We start from the raw sequence: 23,046 nt of genomic DNA, 5'->3' as shown, positions 1-23,046 counted from the left end.
CAAAAAAGCCCCACCTCTTAAACCCTTTTTTAAGCATCTGTTGCATATGCTGAAATGTGTTATCCAGGTCCTAGGGAAGCACAGTCACGTGAAGCAGTGCCATTTTATTTAATGGCCAGGATTTCGGACTTTGCAAGGCACCCTATCTCAGCCTGTTTTTCATATACTAAAAAAACCCAACAACCCCACCCCCCAAAAAAAACCCCACCAAAAAAAAAAAAAGAAGGAAGCAATGTAATATGAAGCATTTGAATTGAGAGTTTTTAGATTTGAAACTGGAGCAAAATAAGCCTTTTCCCACTTGCATTTCAGGAGGGGTCACAGCTATGTGTATAGCTTAAGGGATACCATACTAGCCAAATAGGAAGTAGTATATTGTCACCACCCCATGGTCTGTCATTTTCAAGTTGTTCCAGGAACTATTAATAGCAAATGGTTGTTTTAAATTATTCTGAAATAGTTCAAGTTTAGATTATTATTCTTCAATGCATTTCTTTTGCAGTACTGTCCTTTTCAGTCTTTTCTGCCAGTGTGTTCTAATACCACCATGAGCAATGTTCTGAGATTTTTATTTTGAGACTCTTTGCTGAGTGTGGCCCTGTTAGGATTGTTTTTACTTCCAGCAGTAAAAGGGGAGTGTTTATTTTTAAAAAACAGGAAACTGTTTTTAACTTCAATTTTAAAAGTGTCATGAAAGTATTTCTGTTCACATGATTTTAAACAAGCGATGTGTAATCACCTCCCTTTTATAAATTAATTTTTAAATTTAATCTAATTTAAATAGAAATTATGTTTTGATCCTCAGCCAACATAATTTCAGTGAGGAAAATGACCAACTTTTGTGAATTTGTATTAGTTTTACATTTAATATCTCAATGTTGTTTGTAAAACCTGATGTTTTCTTTTTGAAATTCTGATTCTTCTATAGGTTCCTGTTTTATTAACTACATATGAGTCAGGGTTTTTTTTAAATTGTGGTCTAAATTAACAGGGAGCCTAGGAAGGAATAGCGGTAATGCATTTTGGCTAGTCCAACGTCATGGTTTTGTCAGTCGGGACTAATCTAATAGGATGTGGTATTCTGACATGCGAGGGTATGGCATGCCATGTGGAGTTGACGCAGAGAACAGTATTCCAATTGTGGGCCCATTTAAAATTTCAGCCACAGCTTTCAAAATGAAGGTCTTTCTTGGCTAAGAGGTCCATCAGAAATCAGCACTTGTCTCATCAATTTGCAGCCTGGAGAAGAAACAAGATATTAAAATAAATTAATTCACTGTGCAAGAGAAAATTAGATGTAGTTTAAAATATCTATTTGAAAGCTGGGAGTTCTTCCAGTGCAATAACTGTGGGAAAAAATTATCTAGCAAAACTGTCAGAGCGGGAATCAGCTGAAACCTGGAAAGTGCTCAAAAGCTTTTCAACGAACTTCACTTGCAATTTGCCTGGAGGAAGCAGAACCTGACAGGTGCCCAGCAGCCAGCCTGTGCCCGCACCGCAGCTGGGTACCCCCACAACCAAATGAAGACTGACAGATGTTTTCACTTGTAGTCTCTCTTGTGGCACAGCTGGACCAAGGATGGGCCTGACCCTTTGTAACGGCAGGTGCTGGCATCCTCTGTGGGTGACCCAGTGGTCGGGGTGGTTGAGTCGCAGCCCTGAAGGGCAGGGTGTGATTAACACCTCTAATTGCAGTAACAGCTGTAGGTGCTCCTGCAGGATGGGGCTGTACAGGCAGGGTTGGACTAAGGAAGAATATGGTATTAGGAGGGATTTCCATAAATGCACAAGGATGTGGGTTTGAGAAATCACTGAGGAGGATGAAGTTTTATGGCTCACAGGCTGCAGGCACCTTCTCTGGGTGTCCCGGCCAGTGCTCCCGGCTGCTCTGGTCCAGATGAATGAGAAGCAGAGGATGATTTACCTCCTCGTTGTCAAACCTGTGCCTAAAATTAGATGGCATTGAAAGGCCTATACAGAAATGTCTGATTCTGCCAACATTTACATTTTTTTTGTCACCACAGGAGTAAAATCACACAACCACGTAAGGACTGGCGTGGGGGTGGTCTTAAACAATCATGGAATATTCTGAACATTATTTGTTAGGCCCCCAACCCCAAGTTTTAGCAGGCACAGATTTTAGTGTCTGATTAATTAGTTTGCTGCCACCTTCTATGGAAATACTGATTATAATAGTAACACCCAGATCTGTTGTAGCATTTCTTGCACAGCCTGTTTAAAAGAGATTCTGGGCCAGAGTTACAGTTTTACACAAAGGAAAACTTTTTTGTCACCCGATGGTAGAAATAACCCCCTATACATGTGCATGCAATGTATTGTAAGACTTACACAGAAAAATATAAATGTTAAAGGTAGACTTATATATTATCTTGGTGGTAATTAATTGTTGTTTACTATTTATGAGCTAGAAATTAAAATAGGCATGTTAAATCAGGTAGAAGACATATGAATGGCCATAAATTTTATAAGAAAAGTCTGTGATTTGTTAGGAGTGGCACTGCCCTCTCAGAGCCCTTAGGGCCAGATTCAAGCCTAATGAAGTCAGCAGAATCTTCAGTTTAATTCATGGGAGAGGAACTCCATGGGAACTGCATTTCAAGTTAAGGCTGAGTATAGCTTTAATGTATTCAGTCATCTTAAAGAAATTTTCCCTATCTTGTCTTTTTACAGTATATGCAAAGCAGCCAACATGCAAAAAGGTCATGTAAATATTTGCTGTCATGGTCAGATACATTAACATGGGCTGCCAGGTCTATAGGAAAAGCAGCCAGAAACAACTAGTTCCAATTATTGAATTTAAACACAGATCCTGGGAAATTAAAATATTCTAAGGTAACAGCAGTTTTCCTGTCCAACTTTTCTAGACTTTATCTTCTTTTATATTTCTTCAAATTATAGCTGAAGTTTTGGACTTTGAAAGAAAAAAAAAACCCACACCAACACCTCTTACCTGAAATATTTTGCGTCAAAAGAGCAAAAGAAAGTAAACAATCATATCGGCATATTGTAGTGCTGGGAGTTTTATCTGATTCATTTATTGCCCTTACATGATTTATGAAAGACAGCTATATGGAGGAGTGAAATAAGGGCCTTCCCAGGCTAGCACTTGTGCACTCAATTATTGCTTACTTAACACATTCTTCCCCCTATAAGAGAATGTCTTGTCTGTGCCTGAAAAAAATGCTTCAAAGAAGGAGATCTTATTTAGTACATACTATGTCAATAGAAGCACATTCTGTCTGCCACTCAAAAGCTGACGAGCAGTATATTTTAGATGCTGAATTTGACTCCATTGCAACAGGCTGTATCGGCATGGATCCAGTGGGTTCATTGCAGTGATACTGGGGTAGATGTGCTGTGCGCTAAATAAAACCATTAGCTATGCAAGTCTGTATCTGTCACTGCTGTGTCTGTTAAATATTTTCTGAATGCAGTCTTTCTTACTTATCTGCACTGCAGTAAAAATAAAGGACCCCAACTGAAAATGAGACCTCACCATGTTGGGTAATACACAGTGGGAAAATACTGCAGGACCTTGTAACCTGAATAAACCAGAATGAAAAGTGGTGAAGATAAAGGGAGAGGTAGAGTATTTAGGGTCCAAACTGATCAACTGAATAAAGCTGTGTTAGGGTGGCAGTGGCTTTCCTCTTTACCCCAAATCATGCCTGCACACAGATGTCTTTGTCCTATTCTACATTCATTTCTTATTCTGATTTAGCAGCAGCAATTCAGGCTTTCAGCATTTGGTGTCTGCTGGAAGAGGGATTTGGCAGCTGGAACAGCTTGTACAGGCCAAACTACCCTTCAGAGGAAAGGTGGGAGGCCAGATGGAGCTGTCCCATGGGTTGTACCTGGCAGAGAAGCTATCACTTGGACAAATTTGATCTAATTTTCACGTTAGGTAAAATTTGTAAGTCTATCTCTAACACAGTAAGTCACACAAACACCAGACCATTTGCACCTGGGGCATGCAAAGAAAAAAAGTGTATTGCAATTCCATGCCTTGCAAGACGTGCGAGATTTTGGCCAAGCAGAGAAGCGTAGTACTGCCCTGTCCCTCAGCACAGTGTATGTGCCAGCAAGTCTCTGAATGAGGATGGCTCTTGGATTTAGTTGTTGCTTCCAATACTGTTTATGTATTTAGGTTGTGATTCTAATGCATAGTTACTCTGCTGGGCCTGAATTCAGATTTCTGTTCTCAAAGGGAAATCCTGTCGTCTCTGTGGTATCATGTAAGACTGTCTCTTGTTTTTGTTCTCATTCTCTCTCCGTCTTTTGCATTTTTGGCTATAGGGTAGCCCATTTTAAACAGGATAAGAGGATAATTGCTGCATCAGAGGCTGGTGGATAGCCTGCTGATTAGAGTACTCTCTTGGGATATTAGGGGCAACAGAATCATAGAATGGTGAGAGTTGGAAGAGACCTTAAAGATTATTGAGTTCCAACCCCCCTGCCCTGGGCAGGGACACCTCCCACCAAACCAGGTTGCTCAAAGCCCCATCCAGCCTGACCTTGAACCCCCTCAGGGATGGGGCAACTTCTCTGGGCAGCCTGGGCCAGTGCCTTGCCACCCTCACACTAAAGAATTTCTTTCTAGTATCTAATCTAAATCTTCCCTCTTTCAATTTAAAACCATTACCCCTCGTCCTATCACTACGTTCCCTGGACAAGAGTCTCTCCCCATCTCTCCTGTAGCCCCCTTCAGGTACTGGAAGGCCGCAATAAGGTCTCCTTGGAGCCTTCTCTTCTCCAGGCTGAACAACTCAACTCTCTCAGCCTGTCTTCAGTGGTCTGAGCAGCTCTCAAGATAGGAGCCCTTCTGGATAAATAAACTACTGAACTGTTTCATGAAAGACAAGCACTTGGTACCATTGTTTCTACCCAATTACCATCTGCAATGAATAGACCAGCTGTGGGGATGAGGGATATTGTTTATCTTGGCTTTAACAAGGCCTAGGCCTTTCATGTGTCTCTCATAGCATCCTTTTAGCTGCGCAGGGGAGATACGGGTGGCCTTCAAGGTGAGTAGGGCTTAACGCTTTAAAGTCTAACTGGCAGCTGGTTTTCAGTGGTCTTTCTCAGGGGTAGATTGTGAGGCCAGTACTTTTTTACATCAACAACCTGGCTGTTGGGATGGAACAAACCATCGGCAGAATCAAGTTTGGTAGAGCTTCTAAAATGCTGGAGATTAGCTAGCAGTGCAGCTGTGAGAGCCTGCGTAGGCCTGTCCTGTGCCTGTTCGTGTGTAGATCTCTGATTTTATTGTGCTAAATTAGTGAATGTGAACTGAGGTAAATGCAGCATGGCAGAACCTATGGGCCCTCTGAGGAACACATGAAATTTCTAGTTCATCTCACTGAGTTGTTTAGTTGTCTTTTTTTTAATATTTTGTCATTAAGTATCATACGATTTTTGTGTTCTTCCAAGTTTACTGGCATTGTTTTGTCAGTTTGGCATATGAAAAAGTCATCTTCCTGGTCAGTTGGGCTATTGTGGCAAGAGCAAAGGTAGAGATGCAGTTATTGTCCAAAAAGTCATCCTGCCAGAACATTGGTTTCCACCTGGGGAGCTGGGTTAAACTGAAATGTTGCCTCAAACTCTCTACATGGTAGAAGTAAATGTCCACACTTGATGGACTTGCTGACATAAGTGTATGGACAAAATTGTCTTCTGTCAGTAGGCTGTTTCACAGGGTTTTATCTGCAATCAGATAAGACAAATACCAGTTTTTCTTGAGGTAAAAAAAGTTGTCCATTTTCTTTTTGGTTTTTGCTTTTTATTCTTACCCAGCTAAACGTATCCATTTGTGGAAAACTGCTAGTATTTGAGTGACAGTTTAAAACCTTTTTTCTCATAACACTTTGGTAGAAATTTTATAACTACTGAATTTTCCATGTGTTTTTTCATTAGGTAACAGAACTATTGCAGAATTACAGCAAGTCACTGTAAAAAGCAGAAAAGGATGAAATAGCAGTAATAAATAGTACTGGACAAAATTTAAAAGTTCCCATTTTTATTGGAATTGTTATCAAACAACTTAATACCTTGAGCAAAACTCTTCAGACTATTCTGGATGAAAATTATATAAAATAAGTAATTGTTTTTATTTCATTAAAAGATCTAATTTTTTTATTCTTTTAGTACTTGAAGACAGCTAAGGATAATGTGAGATATTTTCTGAATGTGGGGGACAGATTATCAGCAGGGAGTAGCTATCAGAAGCTAGTACAAGAGCTTCAGGCTAGAAATACCACAAAGATCACGGCAATGACCTCCAACTAGCTGAAATGTGTGTGGTAAAATAGGAGAGTCAAGTCTTTAGGGTCTGGAAATTAAGAACTGCACATTGAGGAATGTCTTCCGCACTGCGAGAGTTGTTACTGTAATAAGCCTGTGTCTGCACAACTGTTGCAGGATTTGGTGATAAGGACACCAGCTATATGTTGTCTCTGTTTATCTGATAGCCGCAGGGGAGGGGAGGGAGGAGGGCAGAGAACAATATGTGCCTATGCCACCCATAGTCTTACATATTACAGTTCTGTCAAAGAAAAATCCAAGAAAAATTGGAAGGATCTTGGCATTTTGGTTTAAAAAAATATTTCAAAAATTGTAAACTGGATTTTGAAGACTTTTTATTGTGCTCCCCTCTGGATTGTCCTGAAGCGTCCCAACAAAAATAGCTATTATCAAGATTTTAAAAGTTATCCTTAGTTTTAAAAGCTGATGCAAGTCTCAACTAAAGATTCAATGTAAATATGAGGAAGAAACAAGCAGTGTGTTTTCTCGTTTATGCTTGTTGACATTGCTGCTGACTTCAGTGTCAGGGAAAGTACAGACAGAGCTGGTGACTCAGTGGTGGAAGATCAAGCTAAACCAGCACAAAAAGACAAAGATTGTCCAGCATCTTAAAAGGATATGGTTAACTGATGGTTAGGTAAAGAGTGAAACAAATCTAATGAGAAATTTAACAACCTCTAACTCAATATTGTGTTATTTAATTTACTTTGCGAAACATAGCTCTGCTTCATTTCTGGCCGTTCGAGATTCAATGTAAATATGAGGAAGAAACAAGGGATGCGTTTTCTCATTTTTGCTTGTTGACATTGCTGCTGACTTCAGTGTCAGGGAAAGTACAGACAGAGCTGGTGACTCAGTGGTGGAAGATCAAGCTAAACCAGCACAAAAAGACAAAGATTGTCCAGCATCTTAAAAGGATATGGTTAACTGATGGTTAGGTAAAGAGTGAAACAAATCTAATGAGAAATTTAACAACCTCTAACTCAATATTGTGTTATTTAATTTACGTTGCAAAACATAGCTCTGCTTGATTTCTGGCCGTTCTCACTGTTTTTCCTCACCACGTACTCCATATTTCTTCACCTTAAGGGACAGCTTTCTTTGTTACTTTATCTAATTTGCCATTCCTTATATATTCCGTACTAATTCCTAATATACTAACATGCTTTTTAGATGTTTTTATTCACCCCACAAGATCTGGAGACCTCCTGTAAGTATTTTCTCCCTGTTTTAGTTATATCTTATTTTGCACCTTTGATTTAGAGACATTCCAGAGCTCCCAATGCAACCAGGTTTTGATTGCTGTAGTTCAAGCAGCTTTACTAATTAATTGACATTTTCAAATTAGACACAAAATTTCCAGAGGATACATAGTGTGTCTGAGTCAGAAGATAGTAGCAGTGCCTTGTTCATGCCAGTGATTTCTGGTTCTGTGGGAAGGTTTCAGTGCTCTAGCACCCAAGCACCCAGGATCAAACAAATACAGATATTATAATTAGTTAATATTTGTCTTCAGACAGGAACCTGTGGATTAAGGTTGCTGAATGTCAATAGATCTTTCAGTGCAGAAATTTGCATTTCTTGCCTACACAGTGTCCTGTAGTTTCACAGGAAAGAAACTGATGAACTCCAATTTAAGCTTTGACGGTGTTTTATTTCCTAACATGGGGGAGTTATTTAACTCCTCTGCCTCGGTTTTCTCTTTTTCTTTATGAAAAGAGAATTCTGAGAGGATCATGTGAATACCAGCAGTTTTCCATTTAAAATTCATTGTATGAGAAAATTGACTGATATTTATGAAGGTCACAGAAGATGATGCAATCGTGTTTGTTAACTTATTCTTGATTTATCAGGGAGGTAACTTTGCTGTTGCATGCTTCATGTTTTTCTTTCCTAAATAACCGGTTTATAACGATAATTCCTGTTCTGTATATAAAATTGTTTTGGTTATGCAGCTCCTTGCTCTAAAGCTGACCTAGACCCCCCTGAGCTCTGTTCACTGTTGTGGGTTTTCCAGCCCAGGGGCTGAGCTGAGCATCTTGCCATGCGTCTGGTGGGTCCAGGTGATCTGCAGCCGCAGCGTGGGCAGTGCTCAAAGCTGGGCGAGCTGGACTGAAGATGCAGGATGGCTGCTCTGGCACCCTCTGGACCCACCACTGATGGGTTCAGCTTGTGTGCATAAACCAGGCTAACAGTGCATCTTTCATCACACTGTGTTGTGTGTCATGTAGACCAGCCCTGAGAGAAATCAGGAAATATTTTGCAACTCCTTCTGTCACTGACCCTTGGTAAAGGGGGAGCAGGAAGTATTTTAGCTTTGAAAGAGTTCTATATGCAGGGAAGGAGAGGGTAATCATGTGGTGTGTTCGCATGATCATCATCAGATCTGGGATTTATGCTTGTAAACCTTTCTTTGAACATGTCCTTTCACCTCTCGGGTGTTTAATTTCCCCTACTATAAAACATACCTTTCTGTTGACAGGAACGTTGTGAAGCAATTTGTAAAGAGGTTTAAGTTTCTAAGGCCTGGCTTACACAGAGACGTTTTCTGCTATGGCCTGTGTTTAATGCTGTGGCCTGTTGCCCGTAGGGTGAAGAATGATCAGAAACTCCAGAGGTATTTCTGAAACTAAGTTATACCAGCATGACGAAGGGGAAAGCTTGACGCTGCAGTTTGCCTTGTAGCTGTAGGAAAGCCCAGGGCTGGTGGTACCTGGGAGCACCCAGAAGTGGTAGCCACAGTGTTGTCTGACTTCGACCTTCAAAACGGTTGTATGATGTAGTTTCCTCATTCACACTGATCTTCATACCTGTCTTCCTAGAGTAGCAGGGCATTTTGCGGTCCTGTTTGTTTTGTATTTTATAAACCTGGGCACAGTCTTCAGGTAAATCCATTGTAACAGAAGCGTAAGTGCAAGAGGAACTTCAGGGTACGTAGAGACATTAACATCCATTGTGTTTAACTTTCTTTCTCACAGCTTTGCTGGCATATGTGTTGTGCCCTAACAAAATCTATGCCTGAGTGATATTCTATTTCTTCTTGCCTTAATTCTCCATGGGAGTAATTTTTTAGCTGAAGGTAAAACAAACCTCAGAGCTCCGGCAGCTTCCATGAAGTTGGGCCTGTGGGTATTGCTGGTGTTCAGAGGTTCAGCCCAGCAATGTGTGGGAGAAAAATAACGTCAATGACTTAAAATAATGGATTTTGAGTCTCTTTATCCTGTCATGCTGAAGCTGGATTTTTAGAAGTGAGCAGTTAGTTTTGTCAAACGGGAAATGCCCTAAAGCATTGGTCTGTCATGATACAGATCAGACAACTCAAGAGGAAAGGCAGTAGTTTTATTTAAAGGCATGTGATTTAAGGGAGAATAAGGAAAAAAGAATTTATTATGCCTTTGAAAAAGCCTTTTACCCCTACAGTAAGATTGTGGCCAAAATATTTCTCTGAGTTGTATGTTAAAACTGTATATTTTAAGACGCGATCTTTTTGAACAACATGCATATTTGCTTTGAAAAGCCCAAACTCAAAGATAGCTGTAATTTTGTTTTGGATCAATATTTTGTGGGAGTACTGGAAGACAGGCATAATCAAGACTGTTCTGAAATTATTTAAACTTGTATATAAGGCAGATATTTCAACTCTACCATTTCTTTTGAGTTAACAGTTTCGGTAGTTTAGCGTTCAGCATATTTTTAGTGGCCTAAAATGCAAACCCAGCATTTTCTGCATTCTGCACTAACTTTTAAACTGGGCAGTAAAGAGTCACACACACCTGCAAAGCTTATAAGCAAAGTCTGTATTTTTAGCTAAAAAAAAATTTTTTGCCATTTAATCCAAGGAAGTTTAAAATGCCAAAATATAGAAGGTTCCTTGTGTTTTTACTAAGAACTGAAAGCTATCATCAAAAATGAATATATTTATGCACATCTTGGAACAGTGAAATAAATACAATCATTAAAAACATGTGTACTTCATTTTTTTACAAATACAGTTACTTTAGCTGCACACAATTTTTCAGTGAGCACTAAAAGCCAGTTTTACCTAGAAGAACATAAATAAATGATGTCTCAAATTAAAATAAAAAGAAAGAAAAAATAGTTTAATAGCCCATTAAATGTTGGCATTAAAAATAAAATTCTTAGGAAAGGTCTCCTCAGTCTTTGAAAGAAACTAGTGAGTTTTCAGTCTGAAACAATTTTTCCACTGAAAGGGAAATGGAAGTTTCTAGTAGGATTCATAAAAGGTCTGACAGTTATATACCCACTGATTGTAGGAACATCTGCCTATGTATATGTTCATTCCTCTATAGCAATTAAGGACAATATATGGACAAAAAATACTAAGACTAAAGGAAAAGAGGGCTCATCTTAGATTAAAATGCCTTCTCTTCTTTTCATTAAATGCCTTTGTATTCCGGTATCTTAGATTTTCCCATTGCTTTTGCTCAGTGTTCATATCTCAAAACTATAAACTGCCCGTCCCTTTGCTAATGACTTTCAAGTGAGAATCATTGAGTTACCATCTAAGTTTTGTGATTTGCTGAGATTTGATGATGACTGATGGTAACTGCATTGAGGGCCTTGTGTTCCCAACCCTCCTGTTTATATTGGCTATGGGAGAACAACATATGGTGCCTCTACACTGCAATTACTATGGTGAAATCAGTTTGTGTAAAACAGAACCATAGAGTGGTTTGGTTTAGCCTCCCCATGTTGGTTATTGATAGATGCAAAGGCATGGCAGCACGGACTCTGCTCAGGCCCCAAAGTCTGCCTGGAAATGTAATAAAGACTGTAGTGGTTAGTTCAGCCTGAATGCTGTCTTACCATTATTTCACTAGTAACGTTCCAGCTGGGAGGTGTAAAACTGCCCTGATTGTTTATCTCCATGAACTGCAGTGAATTCAGTGTAGATGTTTCTGTAGTCACTAATTCTTGAGCAGATCTGATACCGTATTCCTTTTCCAAATACTTTCTGATGGCTAGATAGCTTTTGAGCCATTTACAAAGCATTTAGCTCTCTCGTTTGTGCTCTCATCAATCCATGCCCGAGCAGGATATCGATACAGACTGAGTATGTAGGCTCAGCTGGGCTTACAAGTTCTTGTTTCCTCTGTACCTGAAGTAGTTCAGCTGAGCATTTGCTTCTGCATCTACTCCCTAGTGTTGTGGATCCCAGGAAGTCTCATAGTTCAGCTGTAATCCTGTGGCAGCCTGTTTCCTGCCGTGCAGGTCCTAATGACCCTTCCCACGTTGGAGATGCTCATGAGAACACCTTTTGGTGGGCTTTAGGAGCCAGGCCCAGCATGGTCAGAGCTAATCAACCCCATCAAGTCCAGTTTGGTTTCTGTTGTTGATTGAGATGGCTTTTCTCAGTGCCTCCGTCCTTAAGGGCTTTGTAGGTTGGGATGGTGTGGGACTGGGCTGTAGCAAAGCTAACGAGTACTAAGTACTAGTACACCTTCATTGAGTACCTGGTCTATGTTATACATATCTTTTTTCCCATTATCAAGCAACTCACAGCCTCCCATTCCCTGGAAACAGACTTAGCTGTATCAGAATGATGTTCTTTTTGTCTTGAGTGAATAAGAATGTCCATATTTTGCAATTCAGCATCTAAGATTACTCATGTTTCTCCCCGAGTGCTCAAGATGGCTATTAACACTGCAGTGAAACTGAAAGGATCTGAAATTGGTCTTGTTTTTGTGTGAGACCTCAGTTTTGCTCCTGCTAGGTGTTTCACCTAGGGCTTTATTCTATATAATGCCAGCAAATTGCATTGTGAATGTAAAATTACTGGTGCTAAAATGAAAAACTGTTTTCGGGGTGTTTTGTTTTGGGGTAAGCACAAGGCTAAAATGCAAAATTTATGTTTAAGGGAAACTGGGTGATATTAAAGCACAAAGTTCTTTCTCAGATGCTTTAAAAAAGAAACTACCTTGTGATTTACCAACACCTTCCACTGCAGAGCAGACTGGTGTGTTTGGCATTTTCTGTTATTCTTCTTAAGGTAAACTTCTGATATACCTAACTGAAGAGCAGGAAAAATAGGCTTCTCAGCAAAGAGCAGTACTGGAGCAAGCATATTTGTCAAGGCCCAACCATATCACTATCTATGCTCTATTCCAATGGTGTGTTGAAAAGGAAAATATTATATGTGCTTTATGAGTAAGGAGTGTGAGTTGGTTTATCTCTACTCATTACAGGCTTGGTCTGTGTTCCCCATGGACTCTGAAGCCCAGATGATTTCTGTGCACTTAAGAATGTGTAACGTGCTATTCAATTTTGCTTGTAGGTGTTTTATACCTTCAGTATGGAGATGAAACAAAGCAGCTGAGGATGCCGAATGAAATCACAAGCACAGACACAATCCGCGCCCTTTTTGTAAGTGCCTTCCCCCAGCAGCTGACCATGAAAATGCTGGAATCGCCCAGTGTTGCCATTTACATCAAGGATGAGAGCAGAAACATATATTATGAATTGTGTGATGTGAGGTAAGTAAGCATGGAATTACAGCTGTTGGGTTTGTTGGGTTTTTTTTGTAGTGCACTTAGAATAAAAAGGAGCGGAGTTGATAAGTATCTGACAGATAGTGGCCTGACACATAAAGACATGTTTGGTGGTATCTGAGTAATATGGGAGGTTTGGTCTGACACTGCCTTCAGCTGAAGGTGCAATATCTGTTGCACAAGCCATTGATAAATACCATACCTTGTCCAAATATTTATATAATACATGCAGGTTTGCATATTTAATTTTTTATTGATTTTTAACTGAGACATAAACATTTAAAATACAGAACACAAAATAAACATTTACAGAAAAGCTCCTTTTTTCTTTGCTGGCAGAGCAAAGCCGGATCCTTGTGAGCCTGAAGTTACAAATATGAATGTCACCAATGTCCTCACAAAAGTGCCAATTATTCATCATCTAACACTGCTAAAGATCTGTCACACTGGTAACCGCTGCTGCAGCAGCCCCACCACCTGCCTATTTTATGTCAGGATGCAACAACTGATGCAGTCACTTCCCTTCCCTAATTCAGAGCTTGGGCAATAAATGATGTGACTAACATCTGGGTACATCTTTCTGTCCTTTATTTTGTGGGAGTGCAGCTGCTTCATTAACCGTGTTCTTTCCGTCATGGTGTCTGTGCTCTTCAAGCAGAAGGACCAGGTTTTCAGGGTCCCTAGAAAGTCCCAAGTCACGTAGCAACAAAGCTCTCAGGCACACCTCAGACGTGTTACACTCTGTAAAACTGAAGGAAATACTGTGGGCCTTTGTGCCATCCTTTTCATACGAAGTTATGATAAAAAAAATAGATAAAGGAGCATAATAAGTTGAAGGAGAAAGCAGAAAAGGTGTTTTCTCTCTTCCAGTCTACCACTAGCATGGGAAAACGATGTGAAAGTAGGTGTACTGTCCACTGCTGTCTTGTTTCATCTGGAGAGCCTATGGCTCAGGTGCTGCTCCATACCCTGTTGTAGTTAAGAGAGCAAGTTAGAGCTTTTCTAGCCCTGCCACTTCCAATTCTCCCATTCCTCTTAGTCTTTGAACAGCACCACACTCCATTTTCTCTCCTGTCTTGCTTTCCTCAGGCTGTCTATCCAGTGTCTTGTCATTAGCCAGCCTCTTGGATTTCAGTTTCTGAGTTGTTTTTTTTTTCATCTTCCTTGCTTTGTGCACTCCCACACCCCTGTTTGCCCACTGTAATGCCTATGTTAAGACCCATCTGATTTTTTTGCATCATCATTCATCATGTGCTCAAGTTTCTTATACATCAAACAATCTATTTGCAAGATTGGATCAACTGCTTAAATCAAGATACGGGTTACTATGTCTCTGTTGCCAGGCACATTATTGCCAAGCATCATCTGGCCCATCGGCTCCTTCTCTCTCACTTTATCCCTCCATCTTCCCTTGAGTTTCAGACTAACACTTTATGACTTTATCTCCTCCCTGCCCTCGAGAATGTGGCTGTTGATTATCTTAATACCACTCCACCTTTTTCTCCCTTGCTCCCATTGCAGGCGTCACTCTGCCAACCTCAGGCCTGGCCCAATCCCAACATCTGCTTCCTCTGTTCCTATGCCTGTATTGTAGAGCATTTCTAGAGGAAATCCCATGACCCAGCTGACTTCCTCCATAACAAAATTCCCTCCTTCAGTTCTGCCACCCTTCTCACTAAAGAAACCTCAGCAATTCCAACTTAATGGAGTCCAAAGCATGCACTACCAGCTGCATTTTCACTGTTTTTGAGTAATTTCCATAACAATTTCTCCGTCTCTGCTCCTTACTCTTCACAAGATCTTGCCAGTGTCTGCCCTCAAAGAACAGAAGTATCATTTTTCTCTACTTTACTTTCCATGTCTTCTTTCAATTCTCTTCTTTCTTCCTTGTCCTAAACGGAGGTGTTTCAGTCAACTCTTTAAGCTCTTCAGGCTCTCTCATGTTCCTCTGTGCCTCGCATCCCTTGTTTTGTCTCTTATTAACTTACTACTCTATTACAGTGACTACTCCTACACCACTAATGTGTTTCTGTGCCTCCCAACAAAACTGTCCCTGAACACAATATATGTTTCCACTTCCCACCCCATCACCTTTCTCTCTTGCACTGAGCAGTCACTATATCTGTTGGCTGGAGTTTTTCTCTTCTAATTCTGTCTGAGACCCATTTCCAACCTGTCCGGGGTTTTGTTCTTCTAATTCCAACTTATCTTTTGTTCCCTACCGTTCCATTGCAATTGTCAAAGTCAACAAATGACTAGCTTTTGTGAACACCCTTTTCCTCTCAGATCTCTCATGTACTTTTAATGTTTTCTTCTTGAAACTTTGATCTGCCTTTTTTTTCAATGCCTTTTTTTTTTCCTGATTTCTTCCTGTCTCTCTCCTCTTCTTTCAGGTATCATTTCAGAGGTCCTCTTCTCAAACATTGATTTGCTGTTGTGTTTTTCAGGGCTTTGTCCTCTTTTCTTTTCCTTGTTTGTACCTGTCTCTATCATCTTGGATTAGTTGAATTACCATACCTACATGGGTGACTCTCCCATTTATTTTTCTTTCTGTCCTTTTCAATGGAATTCCTCTGACCAAATGGAGATTTTTACATCTGCATTTTGAGCTGGTTGTGATTAATCATATAAAATTGTCTGATAAATTATACATGTCAGAGGACCTAGCTGTTGACGTCTTCCCTGTGAATGTCTGTAGTTGGATGACATGAATCCTATCTTCTCCATCCAAAGTAAAATCTTGATCTTCTCTTTTAATATAGTCTCATGGACCTACCTAGCTTCTGTTCTCCTTCATTAGGCCATAACAATCCTTCCCCTTTTCTTTCTTTCTTTTTTTTTTTTCTTTTTATCACTAGGGACAAAGCACTATCTTTCTTCTTAAGCCCATAACCCAGTCCTTTTCTTAAAGTGATTCGGGGCTCTGCAGCCAGTGTAGATTTCAGATTTTTTCTGCACAACATCCCTATGATGCAGCTTTTCCTTTCCCACCACGTAGTGAAAAAACACTCAGCTAATTCATCAGTTTTTTAATAGCAACTGCTGTAATGGTCTTTTCTTGGCAGTTGACACAGGTAATCTTGTTCACTCTTACTCATTCAAATGAAGCAACGAAGATCATTCTCCTTGTTTGACAAGCAGACTGTTTCACATGCTTTTTTTTTCATTTGTCCTCTGGCTGTATCTTTTCCATCTCATTAAATATAAACTACTTGTCTTCATTATGAGGGCTCCTCCAAGCCCACTTCAATAATACTTTTCATTTCTTGTTCAGTACCAAGTGCCATCTGCTTCCACTTGGTGAATAATGCCAACTTTCATACTACATGTCTTTAATTTTCAAACAACTGCCTTCACGCAGTCTCTCAGGCAGCCCTCTCATGTGCTTGCAAGGTGTCCTCTGCAGACATCTGCATAGCCACTGTGTTGGTCTCCTTCCAGTCCCACCTTCCCACTCTGATGCACTGCCTACTCAGAGCATGCCCGTTGTCTCAGGTTCTGTTTATTGCTCCTCTGGCTGGACAGACTATGGCCTTCTCATTTTTTTTTTTTGTTTCCTTATCTTTCTGCAGCTATCCTGTTGTCACTCGTGTCTTCTGTTCACCTTATAAGCTGGTGAAGAGGTTGTATTCCTGGGGTGTTTATACAGCACACACAGATCAATGAGGCCTTTGAGCATGCCAGGGGCATCTGGGAGCTACAGTAATGCAAATAATAGTAATAATAAAACTACAGTAATATATACCTGTTATCAGTAATGTTTATCTTAGAATAACAACATGAGGTGAAATAGAATTCACTTCAGAGATCAAATGCCTAGTATTTTGGTGCTTTGCCTGCAGCAGTGTTTTACTTTAAAGTGTCATGTTTCTACAAGAAATATTTAGGGAGAATGCTTTTTAAACAAACTCCTGTTAGCTGAGGTACCATCTCATAGCCATCAGACAGAAAACACAGCAGATAAAATTTATTTGAATGAATAATATACTGTTTCTTGAACTGAAGATGAGAGAACTTGCTTTGTACGGAAAAGAACATATTTCCAAGTCAGAGGCAGAAAAGGGTAACTGAGACTCAAAGCGAAAGGGTCACGTTTGCACGATGGAAAACAGTTTATGTTACCATAAATAATTGAAGAACTTGAACTTGCCTCAAGGTAGCTATTTTCCTATGCAGTCTACAAGTAAACACTCATAAATACTAAACTTCTCATCAGCACTACAGTTCTTAAACAGAAGGCACTGATGTGTCTCTTATGCTGTGGGGTTTCTTTAATAACTACTTGACATCTACAACAGCAGCACAAGTTCTGACTAGCTACCCATTCAAAGCAATAACTGATTGTAATATGACATTGTAAGAAAGAAATTGGACCTGCCCAAGAATCCTTTCCTTCATTTTTAAATGATAATCCCGGTGATTAAGATCAGTTCACTAGACTTGTAGCTGCACCTGGAGGAAAGGAATTCAGTCACATGTGTAAGTGAAGTCTCTAGAGATCACTACTGGCAAATGAAAGGAATCGGAGCTTTGAAAGGATGTAAGTGAGCGTAGATTGGAGGCTTTGCTACTGATTGAATGTGAACAAGAAATCAGCAGAACTCAGTGCAAGTGTTTATTAATTATTGGAAGGTAGGTCTTGAAACAAAATAGAAAGCTATAGAAAACTACTGTCATCTAACTCTTTCCTAAGTGTAGTTGAAAAATGAGCTAATCAATGACAAAGTGTTGGGTCCTAATTAAACAAAAATATTCTCTTGGGGCTTTCCATCTAAACCGTTTCTGTGGTAGCTTTCATCAAAAGTTTTGCTTGTTTATTTGTTTTTTTAATTCCTATTTTTTCCCTTAAAAACCTGTTTTTATTATAGATAAAGTTTAGCAGAAGGATTTATCTGCTACTGAAGTTTTAGCTTTTGTGGATTTTTTTCAGGTTTGTGAGCAAGCTGGTAATTAGAATTGCCTCAAGAATAATTGCAGTTAGAAAGACTGCTTTTCTTTTGATATTCTTGCTTCTTAGAATAGCAAAAATTCACGTGGGCTGAGCACACAATAAAACATGTAAATATTAACTAAATCCTTTTGAGTGCCGTGTAAATGTTGAAGCTCTATTGTCTTCAAAGTGTTTTCACTCTATGGCAGGATCTTGAAAGAAACTAACACTATCTAATTTTTATGGGTGTGGAGTTGTAGCGAAAGAATGATACTTCCCATGGGAAAGAGAATCAAAGTAGGTTTTTGTTTGTTTGTGTGTGTCTAAGTTATGACATTTAGGTTTTTCTTATGGGTCGGATGCAGACCTACTGTATTTGTCTGTTACCTGAAACTTTTGGGCAACAAAGTAAATAAAACTACTTTAATCTGTCGTCCTTGCTGATTCTTTTGATTCCAGGAATATTCAAGACCGATCTTTCCTTAAAGTTTACAACAAAGATCCTGCACATGCATTTAATCACACTTCCAGAGCTGTAAATGGAGACATAAGGGTAAGTAATAGTGCTTCATTTATACTCCTCTTTCCTCCAGCTTTTATGTTAAATGTTTACATTCTTAACTGTAACATGTACACAATAATTCATAAAATTGAGGATATCTGTATGACATATATACAGAAGAGGGAATTGATAATGCTTACCGTAATGTTTCTTAACTGCTTTGCTTTTTCCAGTTACTTGCCCTGAGCATTAACTGTTTTTTTTGTTCTTGTTTACTAGCATTAAAGCATGTGAATCAAAACATAGCCGTTAATTACTTATGTTGGAACACAGTGCTCAGAGTTTATACAACTTCTTATTTCGTGTTTCCAAACGCTTTACAGCAAAGTATGATATGGTGTTAGTTCACTCCAGCAAGGCTTCAGCATGGACTGGTTTGCAGTGACTGAGGAGATGTAAATAGCTTGAAGTCTATTGAAATACTTCGTAAATGACCGTTTCAGATAGGAAATAGGAAATGCTGATAAAAACCTATTGTGGTGTAAATGGTTTTGTCTTTTTCTACCTGGACTGAACAAGGACTAGTATGTTTGCATTTGCAAGTGAACATTTTGCATTGGAAAATTATAGAGAAGGCATTTGAAACATATTGGATTTCTCTTTGTCGCTGTCTCTACCTGTTACTGGAGCCTGTTATCTCCCACCCTGATGCCGAGAGGGCAGGAGATCCAGCTGTACAGCTCCTCTTCCACCGTGTTACCCACAGCTAATGTTGCAGCAGGGGGTGGTGGTGGTGAGATTACACAACCTCATCTCCTCCCCACCTCTTCTAGGTCTGTCCCCAGGAAACGGTGCAATCAAATGAGCTTGATGGGGCCAGAAGGAAATGCCACCAGTGTCCTACCTGCTTTGTGGCTTTTACGTGTGCTCCAAAGCAGATTCAACTGTATGGAAAATTTCCTGAGAAGTGATTTGCCTAATTGTACATTTTCTTCTTGGTTTCATTATCAATTCTGAGCATGACTCACTGCTTTATTATTAATATTTCATGTAAGCACTTCTGCTGTTTCAACAATTTAGGGCCTCATTATTTTAGAAAGATCGCAATAGTTTATTTACAGGCACTATTCTCAACCACCTCTCATTTATGTACTTCAATTATAAAGTGGTCCTTCTGATAGGTCAGAAATCTAATTACTTGATTATTCACACTGCTGCACACACGACATGACAGAGCAAATAGCTATGCTTCAAAGGGCTGATGTGATAGTTTTCAGTGTCTTCTTTAAGGCCCTGGAATTCTTCAATTCTAGTTATATTCCTGTAGCATTAACTAGATGTATCCAGTACATCTCATTCATATTAGAAGGCACAACATACTATCATTGTGCATTATAACATCAACTCATGTAACAATTTCACTGTGGCTTTATAAAGTTGTGCTATACTGGTTTTGTTCCATGTGCAGTGGATGCTGAATGTATCTGCTGTGGCTTGATTTTTGTGCTCTAGATCTGTTTCCAGAGATGGTTAACTACTGTGTTAGCTTCATATATTCAAAAGTAAAGATTATTTCTTTGGCCCTCTTCCAGGCATTTACTGCCCAAGAGAGTTGTTTTGAACACAGGTGCTGCTTCTGTGGAAAAACTGTAATAATTTGTATTTCTTATTATAAAATACTGTGTTGTACAATAGATATGCCCACCTCACGTGTCCTGATTATGGCTGAGTTATCTCTCTTTGGCCATAACTCAGAAACAATGGTGACATGGTGATCATCTTTGTAGAAGTGGTGGTTTCATGGTAAAATATTGTATTTCACTATGCTGAAATGCCAAAGATGCCATTTCAAAGTTCTGCACATCCAAAAAAACCCAGCTATTTTCTCATTTGGCTTTTCTTTTGCGCTGGCAAATTTCTTGTCTTTCTAGTCTGAGAGGTGAAGACAGAGCCAGGATGTTCACATGGACTTTGTGGAGAAACATGCAAAAAGTTTTCCCTTTTATCTATGTGAACTTCTCAACTTCAAAGTTATGAGCATGGAAACAAGCAATTTCTTGAGCTCCGGAAATAATGAAACCTGTTTGTCTAAGGATGGGTCCCTTCTGGTTGGGTTCTTCCTTGTGCAGTAACACTTAGATCCTAACCGAGGCTTTTCCCAAAGTAGAGGGCTATAGTAATGCTCTCTCCGAATGCTCATCTTCCAGAGTCTAAAAAGCTGAAGCTTTTCCTCTGTTTGACAGAAGTTCTGTAGGATCATCTAGCACATCTCTAATTTGGCAAAATTCGTAGGGATGTGGTAGTCCAATGGTTTCTGTCCTATGGCTAAATCTGGTTGAAATTTGCCTGCAGATTCACAGGTTCTTAGGTCAGGGGAGACAAACACGAATAAGCAGATATGTTATCTATCCCTGTTTCCTTAGCAAACCAGATTAAAGGGGGTGGAAGTGTGAGGGGAAGGATGAGGGGACAGTACTAAGTGAGAAACATGTACATTTTACGTAGTGGTATTGCATGCTACTCAAAAGACTGTGGAAAAAACTTCTCATCCCTCCTTTGGTGTTTGTGTGTCTTTGCATTGGGTACATTGATGTTCTTCAATTTCTTGTGATATATGAGTGCTAAATTCACTAGAGTCGGAAGCAGGGAGTAATTCTCGTAAACACAGTGTTCTGCATAATGGTTAACTGTTTCAAAAAACGTACAGAAAAGCACCTTATTGTCAGACTGGTTGAAAGAACAGTAATTTAAATATCATGAATTACTCATTGTAAGTATATTTTTCCATGGTGATACTGTGAATGTGGTTATATCTCCTGCCATATGTGAGTTAAAGCTTTGTTTTTTTGAGGTTTGGGAAAGTTTTGCCTTTACAGATTTTTCTACTGTTTGCCTTCTCATCCCTTTGGAACCTTTATCCCTGGGTTTGATGATGTTCAGGCTTCTATTCATGTGATTTATAACCATTTCCATGTAACAGACCCAAAATAATCTCAGAAAATAATGTTAGCTGCCAGCTTGGACACCTGTTTTAACTACCAAACAGATGTGAGACCTGTATAAGAATTGGCAGTAACACTTGAAGTATTAAGTATTATCCATATGGACAAGAAGACTCAGAATGTTCGAGAGGAATATGAGATCTGTGAGTTTCAGATCTCCTATCAAACCCCCTTAGCTTTCACATCCATTAATTCTAATTTTTCTGGTCGTTTTTCTGTTTCATGCATTTGTCCAAATGGGTTGTGTTTGAGGAAAGTGATTTTGCTCAGGGTCTATACAAGCTCTAAGGGACAGTTTCTCTTGAAATCCCTCGGGGTGCTGTACTTGCTGATACTGTGCTGTGGGTGTTTGCATCTTGAAGAGCATGGTTTGTTTGACATGTTGAATGCTATTCAAGCAAGAGGTTGCCACACGCTGCTGTCTTGGTGAATATTTGTGTTTGTGCTCTTTCTTCTTTATTATTCATTTTCCAAAATGTACACTGAAAATCCATAGCAGCTGTTTTCTTTGGAAAAATGTATGTTCACATTTCTGCATTTCATTCATTTATTCCTTTGCCTGAGCTTGTAACATTTATCAGCACTTTCTAGTTCTCTGTGCAACAATACTTTCTTTTGATGAAATACTATCTCATGTCCAAATGTTTAGATGATCTTTTTATTCTGTCTGGCATTGTTTTAAATTCCACAGCTAGGCTGGTCTGTGCTGTTAGAATTAATGTTTATGATTTGCATAGACTCGAAGAGGAGAAGACTTTCTCAGTATAGGGTCCAGGTTGCCTCTTTTCTCACCTTTCAGCAGTGGTGTACAGATTCAACATCAATAGATGACACTAAAGAACTGAGGCAGATTTTTGTATGTTGCCGAACGAATTGAATTTCTTTGGAAGTCACAGCTCCTTTTATCCTGGGTTGTTGTGAGCCCCTGGTGACTCCAAGTGGAAGTGATTCCCCCACCGAATGTGCACTGCGTTATTTTCTGTCCTCATTCCCTACACTCTCCATTTATGGAGTGTCTAAAAGGGGAAGAATCCTAAATTATAATCTCCCCCTTCTGTCATTGCAACTTGTCTGCGTTTCTGGTGGCACAGTTGGATACTAATAATGTTGGTTTATGCAGTGGTTTGTTTTGGGCTTCGTCTGCCTGCCAGTTTTGAGGACTGAGAGGGAATTTTTACTTCATAACAAACCGGTGGCTATTGTGCTTGGCAGTCTTTCTCTTCCCAACCACCTGCCCTAACGGCTGTGGCTTACAGGTTGTTTTAGAATCTCCTAGACCCACCATGTTTTTGTTTAATTCCCTGACTTGCATAAGATCTTAGTAGGTCAGCGCTTTATCCCAGACCTCTGCTGGGTGGGTGAGGCCAGAATATCCAGAGAATGCTTGTTGTGGCTGCTGTTGTATTGAGGTACACTTTGAGGTGTTTTGGATTTTTTTCAGAGACTGTTTCTCCAAGAAAGAACAATTAGGGCAAGCTGAGCCAGAGCTGAGTTGGGAGGTCAGGGTGTACCTGGAAACTCCACATTTTTGGGGAGTTAGAATGGCAAAAAGGTGATGATGTTCCTGGCAGCGATGAGGATTTGGGCTGCCAAGGTGAGAGGGGATGAGTTAAACTGAGTTGTACAGTAAAATGAGACAGACATTTGATAAGTTGGGTAAACTGTTGTGCTGAATAGTTTTTATTAATGAAATTGTGCAACAGTGACTTTTCATTTTTCCCCTGAAAGTGCCTGGCTAGCAGGTTGCCAACATTTTAACCCTCTAGAGTTAGAAGCAATATG

The 23,046-nt window shown here is 39.7% G+C and overlaps 1 protein-coding gene across 11 annotated transcripts in view; it reads left to right on the top strand.

Moving 5' to 3' along the window:
• KIAA1217 (KIAA1217 ortholog) overlaps window positions 1–23,046 on the top strand; it is a 357,518-nt gene that overhangs the window by 255,839 nt on the left and 78,633 nt on the right. For all 11 annotated transcript variants that reach the window (XM_014946387.1, XM_014946368.1, XM_014946397.1 and 8 more), the window contains 2 exons: window positions 12,617–12,815; window positions 18,220–18,313. In XM_014946387.1, the coding sequence (XP_014801873.1) occupies window positions 12,617–12,815; window positions 18,220–18,313 (293 nt within the window). The remainder of the gene's footprint in view (window positions 1–12,616; window positions 12,816–18,219; window positions 18,314–23,046) is intronic.

The sequence above is a fragment of the Calidris pugnax genome, unplaced genomic scaffold (assembly GCF_001431845.1).
Source record: "Calidris pugnax isolate Ruff unplaced genomic scaffold, ASM143184v1 scaffold19, whole genome shotgun sequence".
NCBI lineage: Eukaryota > Metazoa > Chordata > Aves > Charadriiformes > Scolopacidae > Calidris > Calidris pugnax.
The sequence above is the reverse complement of the archived record's forward strand: the minus strand, read 5'-3'. Positions and strand labels throughout refer to the sequence as shown.